This window comes from Carassius auratus, chromosome 1, assembly GCF_003368295.1.
Source record: "Carassius auratus strain Wakin chromosome 1, ASM336829v1, whole genome shotgun sequence".
NCBI lineage: Eukaryota > Metazoa > Chordata > Actinopteri > Cypriniformes > Cyprinidae > Carassius > Carassius auratus.
The window spans coordinates 1,818,134-1,832,033 of NC_039243.1; the positions used below are offsets into that span (position 1 = coordinate 1,818,134).

The 13,900-nt window shown below is 43.6% G+C and overlaps 1 protein-coding gene across 3 annotated transcripts in view; it reads right to left on the reverse strand.

The window, feature by feature from the left end:
• Positions 1 to 2,813: 2,813 nt before the first annotated feature.
• The window catches only part of LOC113112654 (teneurin-3-like), a 104,247-nt gene continuing 93,160 nt past the window's right edge, over positions 2,814 to 13,900 (reverse strand). Inside the window, exons 3-4 of one of the 3 annotated variants that reach the window (XM_026278607.1) lie at positions 12,595 to 12,873; positions 2,814 to 3,649 (exon numbers count right to left, since the gene is read on the reverse strand). In XM_026278607.1, coding sequence (XP_026134392.1) covers positions 3,594 to 3,649; positions 12,595 to 12,873 — 335 coding nt within the window. In that variant the 3' untranslated portion in view covers positions 2,814 to 3,593. Of the gene's footprint in view, positions 3,650 to 9,781; positions 12,874 to 13,900 lie in introns of those variants that run through there. The other 2 variants (XM_026278446.1, XM_026278523.1) reach the window with 2 other exon arrangements.

Genomic DNA, 13,900 nt, shown 5'->3' on the forward strand with positions numbered 1-13,900 from the left:
AGCTCTGGAGAGTGCCACTGTGGAAAAAGTGGTCTTTAATGATGCTAGTGTAACAAAGCACGGTTAATGCCATTACGCCGCCAGCGCGGCTTCATAGCATCTCTGCCATAATGGCGCTCATTTCAAACTCGGTTTTACGAGCTGCAATTAACTTAACCCAGATCACTTTTTTTACCTCTAGGTGTTTGGAAAAGGAAACAACACGTTTTTTTCACTGGGGGCCAGAATGCGGGTTTCCAGTACCGAAGTATCATGGGCTTGTTTGGAGTCCAGATCTGGATTCAGTTTGCTCTGATGGAATGACCAAAGGGTTATACGACACCACCACTGGACAGAAATGAAACAAGCGCAGCTTTTATCAGTGTCCAGGCTTGGCTTAGCGCATCTAGCAGGGTCTGTGTGTAATCCGTCCAGTCTGGGGGGTGCAGACAAGGGGGCAAGGAGGGTCGTACACCAGTCTGAGTGGTCTACACTCTTGTGCTAACAGAACACAGCTGCTTCTCGTTCACGCCGGGTTTACTGAGATAAGAGCATGCACTCTATCAGCCAACACTGCTATGTATACACTGCATGGAGATTAGTTTGCACATGAGCAGGTTCTGTTAAATATACAACGAGGGACAACAACTAAAAGTGCTACTTGCTCATCTATTTACACTCTAAATGCTTCTAATACAGGGTTATGTGTACATCACATACCTAACAATGAAGCTAATACTATAAAGCTGTTGAAACAAAGAAAAGAAACACAAGGCTTAATCAGGACCATCAATCAGTGCGCTGACTGAAGAGATGATTTGATGTTTCCTGACTCAAGACCTTTAACCGCTCCACATTTATCCGTATTTCCTTCCCATGCTACATCTGTTCTCAAGAATCAACTTGTGGTCTTATAATGATCTTTTCTCAGCAGTATATCTATCCTGCTTCCATTGCACTTGATCTTTCATTACAAAGCCATGCTACCCGATTAAAAAATAAAAATAGAGAAAGAAGAGAAGAATCTCACAGAATCTACATGGAGGGTTGTATTGTGTATTGTGAGCCGAGTGGATGTGAAACTGCAGTATGAAGTTGATGTCGACTGCTGTTTCTTTGTAGGCACTTGCTATCTACAGATTGTAATGTCTTTGAAGTAACCCTCTGCTGCACAGGCCTATTCTCAGAAAGAGCTGCAGTTAACTGTGTTTTACATTGTATTAGCGCTTGTGTTTAAACTGAATCCATATAGGTCAGTTATATGTCTGCATCTCTTGTGCCCAAGAGAGCAGGAAAGAGAGAATGAGTACTTTGGTATGTTATAGTTATTTTTGACTGGCCACAAATCTTGTATTCAGAACAGGCCTTCATGCTCTATATGAATGATATTTCCCCATGAATACATAACATAACATAACATAACATAACATAATGTTATGTTACGTACAATATAATTGTATACATATATATATGCAGTACACATGTCTCATCTCAGAGAAAAAAAAAAACACAGGATAAATTAAAAGCACTTGAAATTACTTTTTATATTCAAGTCACAAATAGGAGTGAAACACATTAGACAAAAAATAAGTCAAAACACCTCCTTACTGAATAACAAGGCTATTTAAATAAACCTTTACATGAATAAAATTAGATTTTCCAATTCCAATGATTTAGAGACAATTCATTTAACTTAATTAATTTAATAACTCAGCCATCATCAACCTGGTAGCAATTTTTCCTTGACATTATTATAATGACATTTGAAATTATTATTAGACAGGATCATCTTGTTACAGTGGCTGATCAGGTGATGAAATATATTTAAATATTTGCATTTTAACAGTGATGATGTATGGGGACCTCAAGATAATGAGGTGTGTGGAAATTACAGGCTTGACATGAGTATATGTTAAGTATACTGAATACAGACCATCAGCACTGAGATGAAATTCTATTTTCTACATTTAAAAAAAGAAAAAAAATCTTCTAGTAAATGTTAACATGATGCCTGTGCATGCAAGTCACATATTATGTAAGTTTACTATATTGTATACTACCTGCATTTACAGAAATCCAGCACACACGCACACACTGGAATTGCAGCCACAGGGCCCTTATGAAGTGTAGTGTTTCTCAGTAAACACACTCTGTTATAGCGATAAGGGTGTTTGAGTGAGCTGCTGATAGCTCATCCTTCTTACAAAACAGACACACACACTGTTGTTACACTGCCGAGGTGAGTTCACGACCCTCACGGGAAAACAATGCGTCTCAGTTTAGCCTCCGGAGATGCCACAAAACCGTGGCCATTCAGCCATGGCATGGGATGAAATCAAACTGTAGGCATTCTTTTGTGTTGCTTTCTTTTCTTTCATGTCTTTGTGGGCTTTCGGACCAGTTAAGCAACAGCTACCTGTACGACTGGATAGATTGTAGTTTCAAGCCAGAAGGCAAAAGTTTGTTTTCCAAAAATGTGTCCACTAGCTGGCTTGCTAAACAACTGGAACATTGCAAGAAATGAGCCTGGAGGGAACGAAAATTGAGATACTGGAAGACACAAGCGGACTATGTAAAGCTTTGCTTTCAGAAAGTGTATTCATAAAGCCAATTGAAGATACAATGCCACATAAAATCTCTATTATAAATACACTACTCTGACTCACCTCCAAAACTACTGCTGCCTTAGTTCTGTTTAAATGCAGGATCAGTGCAGACTTAAACTTTGCTCCTGTCATGACATAATGGACATAGAATTGTTGCGTAATTCCAAATAAAAATAGATTATGATCCAAAAAAAAAAAATAAAAAAATTATAAATTACATATTGACAAATAAACAGAATGAGATCCACAAATACCTCTTAGAGTTTCACAAAAATGAAATAATTCACTAATAAATAAAATGATATTTGCAAATAAAGAACATGTTCACAAATCTTTTTTTTATTTTTATTAATAACTAATACATAGTACTGCGCTAAATGGTGTGCTTCAGAAGCAGTTTCTGTGTGTGTGTTATTTATTTATTTATTTTTAATTTAGTTATTATTTATTTATGTTGCAGTGTAAAAAAGGCAAGAAAGAGATTGATTGATTTTGTAGGATATACTACCTGTAATTCTCTGCCTAGTTATTTCTATGGGTTCCTGTCATGTTAATAAATGGCTCGACTGTAAAAAAGAAAAAAAAAATCCCAGAGAAATTTCCAGCTGGAATAAAAATAATGAAATATGCTCTTTCCATTAGCAAGATAAATGTCATAATGAATACTTATCAATCCCACACATTTACAACACCAGAACAAACGCAAAGTGTCTGTGTGCCATCTTTGTGGCATGTATATAAATGTTTCATTTGTGGTTTTCTCACATGTCGTTATTAAATTATGTGAATTTTCAAGTGTAAACAATCATCAGTCACCATGCTCTTTCACAGGTCTATTCTGTGTATTTATGCGCCATGCACATCAGTGGTCTGGCTCAATGTAACTTATTGGTGGTGCAATCGTTGCGCAATGGCGTTCTTTTCTTCTGCAATCTTTCCAAACAGCCCGTTCCCATCACCATCAGCCCGTATCTTCCTGTGCCAGGCTTCTATGTTAAAACACTGATATCAGTAACTCCGTACGCCCCCTCCGTGTGGCCTGCAGAACCTCAGAGCACTTAAAACTGAAAGAAACAACAAAATCATTGCTTTTCACTCTGCCGCAACACGAATGTCAAAACCCTCGTATAAGTAACTCATTTTATAATACAAAACATGCTTGGCCTTTTTCTGCACTCGAACTCTGAATCTTTTTCTCTCTGCAGACATATTCAGCACCTGGTTATTGTTAAAACTCAAACTTTTTGAACATATTTATCTCTCTATAGCCCATTTAATCATGCAGCCAATTAAAGCGGTCCTGTCTGAAAAAGCATTAGCCTGCTAAAAAGGAAGCATGGATGCATTAAACTACATATATTAGATACATAAAGACACTCCAAAGATAAAAGGCTTTAGTTCTCATCTAATTGCTTATTAAGCACTTTTGTAAAGTTACCTGAAGTAATTAGATGAGTGTGTTTTTAAATTGCAACATGCTAGAGCGTATTTGGATGTGTTCTTTATTAGCACACAATTTTGCATGCTGTAATTTTTATGTGTGTGTGTGTGTGTTTACACCTACAGTATACCAGACAGCCTCCATGAAGGCATTTCTGTGCCCTGAACTGCTGTGCTGGTGTAAGCTGGTTAAGATTCTTACAGGATTTGCATTATTGTTGACACATTTTTCTAAATCTCATTAAGCTGACGCCTATGACCCTCTTTATATAAAACATAATGGAATGGAGGTGGACACTTCACTCCACCAAGCAGAAAATCAAACCCAGAGGTCTCTATCACCTCCTATGATTCAGCAAAACATCAACAGACTTCTGGTGCTTATGGCAATTCAAGTAATAGAAAAGAGTGCTTGAGAATGTCCTGACACGATAAATCTGGCTTGACCGTTGGTCACTACTGCTGAGAAAATTCAGTGGATTTACAAGCCACACACACACACACACACACACACACACAGAATGTAAGCTCTTGACCCAAACCAAATGGGTCTCAAATGCATTCAAGTGAGGCATTCCAGTCAGGAAAAAAAAAAAAAAAAGTGTCAGGACGGAGAACTTCCTGCTTCTCTCCTGTCAAATTCTTTGATTTAGCTTCACAGCCTCTTAAAAAATGGGACGAGTTTAGATGTTATTTCTGGAACATTCTCTCCCTTAGCCGGGTACATGGACTAATAATGGCAGTGCAACTGCTTCACAGCAGGGCAAGCTCTCTCATATCTGCTGTGCAATTTTTGATTAAAGCTAGCCAAAATAATGAAATAACCCAAATCAAAACAGAGACACATTAAAACCTCATTCGGGGAGCAATGGTAATGAGAACCTGAATAGTAAGTCGAGATCTACGGTTCTTTCTCTCGTAGTTAGGGTTCTCCCCCTTCTCTATCCCTCTTCTCCTGAACCTCCTGTAGTGCACAGATGTGTGTGTGTGTGTGTGTGTGAAAGTGAGCGATTGAGAGAGTGAGTGAGTGAGTGAGTGAGTGAGTGAGTGAGTGAGAAAGAAAGAAATAGAGAGGTGCTTCAAAGAAGCTCAAAAACAGATCCAGACAGAGGAGCAGTTGTCATGTCATGGCAAGATGACTGCAAATGACAGAGGTGGTAAAGCATTTTCTGTTGTATTCTTTTGTAAGTTGAATTTTAGTTTTTAATATTGATTACATAAATAGCAATCATGATTATTCAGAATACAAAACCAAAAGTTTTTACTTAAAAGTGATCTATCCTGTTTTTGATTATATATAAAACATGGATAAGGTATATAAATTAAGAAATTTGAGTAAATCATTCTGGCGACTGAATGATCTCAAACATTAGCCAATGGCTAATAAATTCCCAGATTTTTCTCGCCAGTGTGTGAGTTGGAAGCTAAGTATAAATTTAGCACAGATATATATTTTCACTCGCCGAACACTCTCTGACTGAGTTTCACTCTCCTTCAACTAATCTGTGATATTTTTCTGCTCATCTGAATGGACGCAAAAGCGCACCTATTTGACTTTAACATAAACTCTAGTGTGAAGGCGCGCACCCTGACGTCACTTTCTCTCACACATGCACAGAGAGAGAGAGAGAGAGAGAGAGAGAGAGCAAAAAACATGATTAATCTTCATGAATCCAGCAGCTTATTAATCCTTAGTGATTATTACAGTGTTCTTATTAGTATAATTCATATCATTATTATCTTATCAGTATTTTTATGACCAAAAAGCACCACCACCAGTCAGTTCAGTTAAAATGACTAATATGCATTAATACATTGTTATCAAGTTTTAATTCTAATTACTAAAGTTTTATCCTTAAATAATACCTGATTATCATATAATAATGCTTGACAGACTGATGTTAAGAGTGTACTTTCAGATATTTAGAACGGTTTTTAAATTTCTGAAAGTACACTCTTAACATCAGTCAGTCAAGCATATATATATCTCCTTGAACTGTCACCTTATCGTGGTGGAGAGGTTTGAGTACCCGAATGATCCTGGGAGCTATGTTGTCTGGGGCTATATGCTCCTGGTAGGGTCTCCCAAGGCAAACAGGTCCTTGGTGACGGGCCAGACTAAGAACAGTTCATAAAACCCCTTATGGCAAAATTAAAATCAAGGACCGTGACGTCGCCCGGCATGGCGCAGCCGGGGCCCCACCCTGGAGCCAGGCCCGGGGTTGGGGCTCGTATGCGAGCGCCTGGTGGCCGGGCCTTCCCCCATGGGGTCCGGCCGGGCTTAGCCCGAAGGAGTGACGTGGGGCCGCCCTCCTGTGGGCTCACCACCTGCAGGAGGGAGCGTAAGGGGCCGGTGCATAGAGGATCGGGCGACAGTCGAAGGCGAGACCCCCGACGACCCGATCTCTGGACACGGAATCTGGCTTTAGGGACGTGGAATGTCACCTCGTTGGCGGGGAAGGAGCCTGAGCTTGTGCGGGAGGTCGAGAGGTACCGACTAGAGATAGTCGGGCTCACCTCAACGCACAGCTTGGGCTCTGGAACCACACTTCTTGAGAGAGGCTGGACTCTCTACCACTCTGGAGTTGCCCATGGTGAGAGGCGGAGGGCTGGAGTGGGTTTGCTAATAGCCCCCCAGCTCAGCCGCCATGTGTTGGAGTTTACCCCGGTGAACGAGAGGGTCGCTTCCCTGCGCCTTCGAGTCGGGGATAGGTCTCTCACTGTCGTTTGTGCCTACGGGCCGAACGGCAGTGCGGACTACCCGGCCTTCTTGGAGTCTCTGGGAGGGGTGCTGGAAAGTGCTCCGACTGGAGACTCCGTCGTTCTACTGGGGGACTTCAACGCTCATGTGGGCAGTGACAGTGACACCTGGAGGGGCGTGATTGGGAGGAACGGCCCCCCTGACCTGAATCCGAGCGGTGTTCTGTTATTGGATTTCTGTGCTAACCACGGTTTGTCCATAACGAACACCATGTTCAAGCATAAGGGTGTCCACCAGTGCACGTGGCACCAGGACACCCTTGGCCGGAGGTCGATGATCGACTTTGTGGTCGTGTCATCAGACCTTCGGCCATATGTCTTGGACACTCGGGTGAAGAGAGGGGCAGAGCTGTCAACTGATCACCACCTGGTGGTGAGTTGGATCCGATGGCGGGGGAGGAAGCTGGACAGACTCGGCAGACCCAAACGTACTGTGAGGGTCTGTTGGGAACGTTTGGCCGAGCCCCCTGTCAGAGAGATCTTCAACTCCCACCTCCGGCAGAGCTTCGACCGGATCCCGAGGGAGTCTGGAGATATTGAGTCCGAGTGGACCATGTTCTCCACCTCCATTGTCGCTGCGGCTGCTCGGAGCTGTGGCCGTAAGGTCTCCGGTGCCTGTCGAGGCGGCAATCCCCGAACCCGGTGGTGGACACCGGAAGTAAGGGATGCTGTCAAGCTGAAGAAGGAGTCCTATCGGGCCTGGATGGCTTGTGGGACTCCGGAGGCAGCTGACAGGTACCGGCAGGCCAAGCGGACTGCAGCCCGGGTAGTCGTGGAGGCAAAAACTCGGGCCTGGGAGGAGTTCGGTGAGGCCATGGAGAAGGACTATCGGTTGGCCTTGAAGAGATTCTGGCAAACTGTTCGACGCCTCAGGAGGGGGAAGCAGTGCCCTACCAACACTGTTTACAGTAGAGATGGGCACCTGTTGACCTCAACTGGGGATATCGTCGGGCGGTGGAAGGAATACTTCGAGGATCTTCTCAATCCCACCGACTTGTGTTCCGTTGAGGAAGCAGTGGCTGGGGACTCGGAGGAGCACTCGTCCATCACCCGGGCTGAAGTCATCGAGGTAGTTAAAAAGCTCCTCGGTGGCAAGGCACCGGGGGTGGACGAGATCCGCCCCGAGTACCTCAAGTCTCTGGATGTTGTGGGGCTGTCTTGGCTGGCACGCCTCTGCAACATCGCATGGCGGTTGGGGACAGTACCTCTGGACTGGCAGACCGGGGTGGTGGTCCCTCTTTTCAAGAAGGGGGACCGGAGAGTGTGTTCCAACTATAGGGGGATCACACTTCTCAGCCTCCCTGGAAAAGTCTATGCCAGGGTACTGGAGAGGAGAATTCGGCCGATAGTGGAACCTCGGATCCAGGAGGAACAGTGTGGTTTTCGTCCCGGTCGTGGAACACTGGACCAGCTCTATACCCTTTCCAGGGTGCTGGAGGGTTCATGGGAGTTTGCCCAACCAGTCCACATGTGTTTTGTGGACTTGGAGAAGGCATTCGACCGTGTTCCTCGCGACATCCTGTGGAGGGTCCTCCGGGAGTATGGGGTCGGCGGCTCCCTACTTAGGGCTGTTCGGTCCCTGTACGACCGGAGCAAGAGCTTGGTTCGCATTGCCGGCAGTAAGTCAGACCTGTTCCCGGTGCATGTTGGACTCCGGCAGGGCTGCCCTTTGTCACCGGTTCTGTTCATAATTTTTATGGACAGAATTTCTAGGTGCAGCCAAGGGCCGGAGAGTGTCCGGTTTGGGGACCATACAATTTCGTCGCTGCTTTTTGCGGATGATGTTGTCGTGTTGGCATCCTCAGACCAGGACCTTCAGTGTGCATTGGGACGGTTTGCAGCTGAGTGTGAATCGGCTGGGATGAGAATCAGCACCTCCAAGTCCGAGGCCATGGTTCTCAGTCGGAAAAGGGTGGATTGCCCACTTCAGGTTGGTGGAGAGGTCCTGCCTCAAGTGGAGGAGTTCAGGTATCTTGGAGTCTTGTTCACGAGTGAGGGAAGGATGGAACGTGAGATTGACAGACGGATCGGTGCAGCTTCTGCAGTAATGCGGTCGCTGTACCGGTCTGTCGTGGTGAAGAAGGAGCTGAGCTGTAAGGCAAAGCTCTCGATTTACCGGTCAATCTACGTTCCTACTCTCACCTATGGTCATGAGCTGTGGGTCATGACCGAAAGGACAAGATCCCGGATACAGGCGGCCGAAATGAGCTTTCTCCGTCGGGTGGCTGGGCGCTCCCTTAGAGATAGGGTGAGAAGCTCGGTCACTCGGGAGGAGCTCAGAGTAGAGCCGTTGCTCCTCCACATCGAGAGGAGCCAGCTGAGGTGGCTCGGGCATCTATTTCGGATGCCTCCTGGACGCCTTCCCAGGGAGGTGTTCCAGGCACGTCTCACCGGGAGCAGGCTGGAGGGACTATGTCTCCCGGCTGGCCTGGGAACGCCTCGGGGTCCCCCCGGAAGAGCTGGAGGAAGTGGCTAGGGAGAGGGAAGTCTGGGCGTCTCTGCTTAGACTGTTGCCCCCGCGACCCGGCCCCGGATAAGCGGAAGATGATGGATGGATGGATGGATGGATATATATATATATATATATATATATATATATATATATATATATATATATATATATTAGTCTGGCGAGTAAACTAAAAAATGTACTAGCAAATGGCGATTCAATTGCCAAGGTGCCCGTAGAAGGTAGTTAATATAGAAAACAGGTATACTAATATGTAATAATATTTCACAATTAGTTTTTGCTGTGCTTTCAATCAAATGGATGCAGCCTTGACAAGCATAAGAGATTCAAATACATTAATAATATCTTATCGACCCCAAACTTCTGAAGTAGTGTATATAGCCATAAAAATATACATGCAAAATAAAATTAAATAACAACAACTATTTATGATTAATATTATTATTATTATACATGCATACATTTAACAGTTCATTACTACAAAGAAAGTAAGAAAAAATGAAAGAAAGAATATTGCTTGTGTTTGTGTGTGTGCGTGTGTGTGTGTGTCTTTCCCTCTCCTTTCATCCGCTCCCTTCAGGGGAGTGAGCAGGTGTCCAGTGACCCAGGAAGAGGGAGACACGGGTGGGCATGCGCTGAAGCGCATCCCTGGCTCAAATGTCCCCAGGAGACGGAGGACAAAATATCCCTCCTTTGTTAGTGGCCATCTCTCACTCACCCTCTCCTTTCCTTTTTCCCTCTCCCTTCTTCTCTGCTGCAGCGGAACACATTGTGTTCAGGTGTTTCATCCGACCCCTTCTCCATTACAGGATATTAAGTCCAAAGAGCGAGAGCAAGCATTGCGACCGCTCTCTATGCTGAGCCGAGAGTCTCTCTCAGTGTACTCTGTAATAGAGTTTAAGGGTGAACTTGGAAACGTGGGACCAGAATTGAGATCCTTTCAGTAGTACCGTGTCTTGCAGTGCTACACACACTTCTTTCACTTCCACTCTCAGATTCTGGTTGACAAATCCCGCTTTTTCCCCAAATGGAATTAACCTCCATTGCGTTTGAAGTCAAAAGGCAGTGTCACGAGGAACGACGGCCTATCTGCACAAACACAATCAAGCTCTGAGGCGACAAGCAGAAAAATCTTGAAAGCCACAAATGACTGCATCTTGAATTCGGTAGAGAGGGGAGTCAGGGGAATAGGCCGAAAAAAGCCAAACAGTGTGTCAATCATTTGGACACACTTTCTTCCATGGTGACGCCAGGCACATGTAAACAGGAAATCTTTTGGTATGGCTGGAGAAAGCTTTTTACAACATTTATGTCAGGAGGGCACGACTTGGAGGGAAACGGTAGCTGAAGTAAACACCAAAGATCTTCTGAAACATGTCAAGGAATGAAAGAAAATATTATTTTTATTTTCTCCTCATGGGCTCACTAACATTGTCTGCAGCTGTCTCTTGTAAGGAAATAAGCCTCATCAACTGCAACGTATGCCACAATTCACTGAGACAATTAGGACAAAACCCACATGCACTTATGTTGCACGTTAACACTTGTGCAAAATCAAATAAAATAAAAATAATTCTAAACAAATGCTATGTTCCAAAACCTACTGATCCGCCTGACAGATGAGGCAGGGTGGAGCATAAATTCATTATAAAAGTGCCCATAGAGTCATAAAAAGTTATTACTTTGCATGATTTCCCCAGGTATAAAAACCATACTTTTAAAACGAGTCTAAAATGAGGCTTCCTCATTCATACTGGTTTTCCAAGACTGTGGGAATTTTGGTTCTTCACTTTATTAAAATAAAATAAGAAATATGCAGTTTTTTTGTTGTTTCATCCTATATTACATTTAAGTCATTTTGAGGCCCTCTTGGACATTTGCAGGGTCCCCCTATTTGGGTTAGAGCATGTCATGGTTAACTTAGCAAAATGTTCTCCTCTCATTTTTTTATATAAATCTGAGATAAATACAGGGCTTCTTTCACAAATATGAACTACATTAAGGAAAGTATATAAAAATCCGCAGAATATGCTCCCTAAGGAAAAGTGAGCTGCTCTGGTCATCAAAGATATGAGAGTCACCCCACACAATATAACAATCCAACACACTCAGCATTTTGCTTTCCTTAATTAAGACAAAAGGTTTTAATGAAAGTGATTAGATAAGATCTTCTTAAAGGTTATTTGCACACAACACCTGTTAGTAGAAAGAATATTAATAAATGAGAATAAGTAACAGGAGAGTGTGCAGGGAAGATAATGAATGATTCAGCTCTTCATTTGCTTAATTTTCTCCCTTTCCTTCAAAAAGGCTGTCCTTTACCTCATTGTCAGCAGCTTCAATTCTCAATTCAATTCATGAGGAAAAAGAGAGAGGCAAAAAAATAAAAACTCCCCCATTTCATTCTCAATTGGACCTGAAAAGAACAACAAGAAACAAATCTGAGGGATTTTAGTGTGAATAAAAATATAATCAAAAAAGCATGTGAGGCCGTGATGACATCTCCCCCCGGCCGAAGCCCCGCTCTGGGAGAGTGGCAGCGGAAGTGTGGCGCAGAGGCCCAGAGGAAGCCTGTCACCTGAGCATTCTTTGAACCATCACAGCTGCTTAGTGAGAATGAGCGAGGAGAGAGGGAGAGAGAGAGAGAGAGAGAGGGGGGGAGAGAGATCATCACTTCCATCACTTCTCCAGGTTTCAAGCATGATCAAATTTGCACTTCAAACCGCTGGGGCCTGTTAACCCAGCCATTGTGTGTGTTCGCTCATGCGAGCGGAGCATTCCAACGATGGCTAGGTAAGGTCTCCTAGAGCCCGACACAAAGACGGACCTTTGATTGGGCCGCTGGAGGGTCCCCTCAGGGCTGCAGACGCGGTGGTACGAGTATAAAGAGAAAGGGTGACTGCGGATGTATTGACTTCATTCTGCTAGTTATTGACTCACTCTGCGGCCAGTTATGATAAAAGTCAAAAGAGTGTATTAATGGTAATATCTTGCAAGAGAGATGTGCATAATCTATAAATAATTTCGTTTATATGGTCCACTATGTTGGAAAATCCATCTTAGGTTTGGAATATGGTAGCCGATTTCTAGCCGGTTCAAACTGCTAATTTGAACACTCGCATTTTCCAAAAACCAGCTTGAGCACCTTAAGCTTCACTGGAAGCTTGATTGTTGTTGGTCCAAGATGGCTAATGACCGTCTCAGACCAGCTAGAAACCAGTTACCATGATCCAAAACAGAGGTATCAGCTTAAGCTGGATTTTAGAGAATTTGTCAGTTCAAGCTATAGCTGGATCAGGACTAAGAGGCCGAATGCGGCCCTAGTGTGGCTCCACTCACCGTTCTCACTGTCTGATTTGTTCTCGTGCTCTGTGTCGGTCAAGGTCAGGACTGAGTTCGAGCGGCTGGACAAGCAGGAGTTGCGGCCAGACTTCACACCCCTGCCCCAGAGGCGCATGGCACGTTCCGGTGACATCACCCCCTCGTTCTCAGTGTCCACGTCTGAGCCTGCGCCAATGGAGAAGCCGCGGTGGGGGAGGCCCATCTCTGCGCAGAAGGCCAGGCCACGGCGTGTGGCTGGCTCACATATTCCCAGCTGCCTCAGGTTAAAGTTCTGCCCTGTAAAAGAAACAAACTAATTCAGCATATATCTACAAAACATGATCCGCTACATACAATCTAATTTATAAATTAAAATAGAAAATATATAGAACATATTTTCATTTTAAATACATTAAATTAGAAAACAGTTATTTAAAACGGCAGTATTACTTCACAAGTGTTCTGTTTTCACTGTATTTGTATAAATGCCAATCAATGCAGCATTGTTGAGCACACGAGATGACTTCTAAAAACATTAAATAATTGTACCAAATTAAAGATTTTGAACTGTAGTGGGTGTATATGAAAATATGAAAATAATAAATGTATATATATATATATATATATATATATATATATAAAAGTAATAATAATAATAATAAAAAGCTTTTGCACCCTGTCAGTCTACCCCTATGCACGCGCACACACACACACACACACAATGCACGCACACACATACACACACTAACACACACATTTATAATGCAGCAACCGTTTCAAACACAGTAAGACACATTCCACATGCCCTAGTTATGCAGAGGAAACAATCAATCAAAGAGACACTAAAAAGAGCCCATTTAAAGTTCTATTTTGAAGTCTGACTGCTGTTTTCTGCGATTATTTCTGCCATGTGCACTTACAGTATCAAGAGAGTGACAAATAAACTACAATTCTTCAATTCCCTGAATGCATCCACTAGATGCTCCTTTCTAACACACACACAGACCACTTTAAGTATATGAGCATGATAAAAGTGTGTTTGTCCTCACTGGAGGGACTGAGAAAATCCTAAGAGGGCTCAATATCTGTGGCGGGCTGGACATCATGGTGAGTGGTCCTCAATGTGAGTACAGAGTGGTCTCTTTTACATGTGTGTGTGTGGACAGGGGAAGCTCAGGTATGTTTTTTTGGCCTGTTCTGTGGGATGGGAAGAGCCCATAGAGTGTTACTAAAACACAAGCTGACAAGTAAATGGGCCTTGCTGGCATCTGGGGAGCCTTTTGGGGAGTATCGAGCAATGAAAAGATCCACGGCTCCAAAGAAA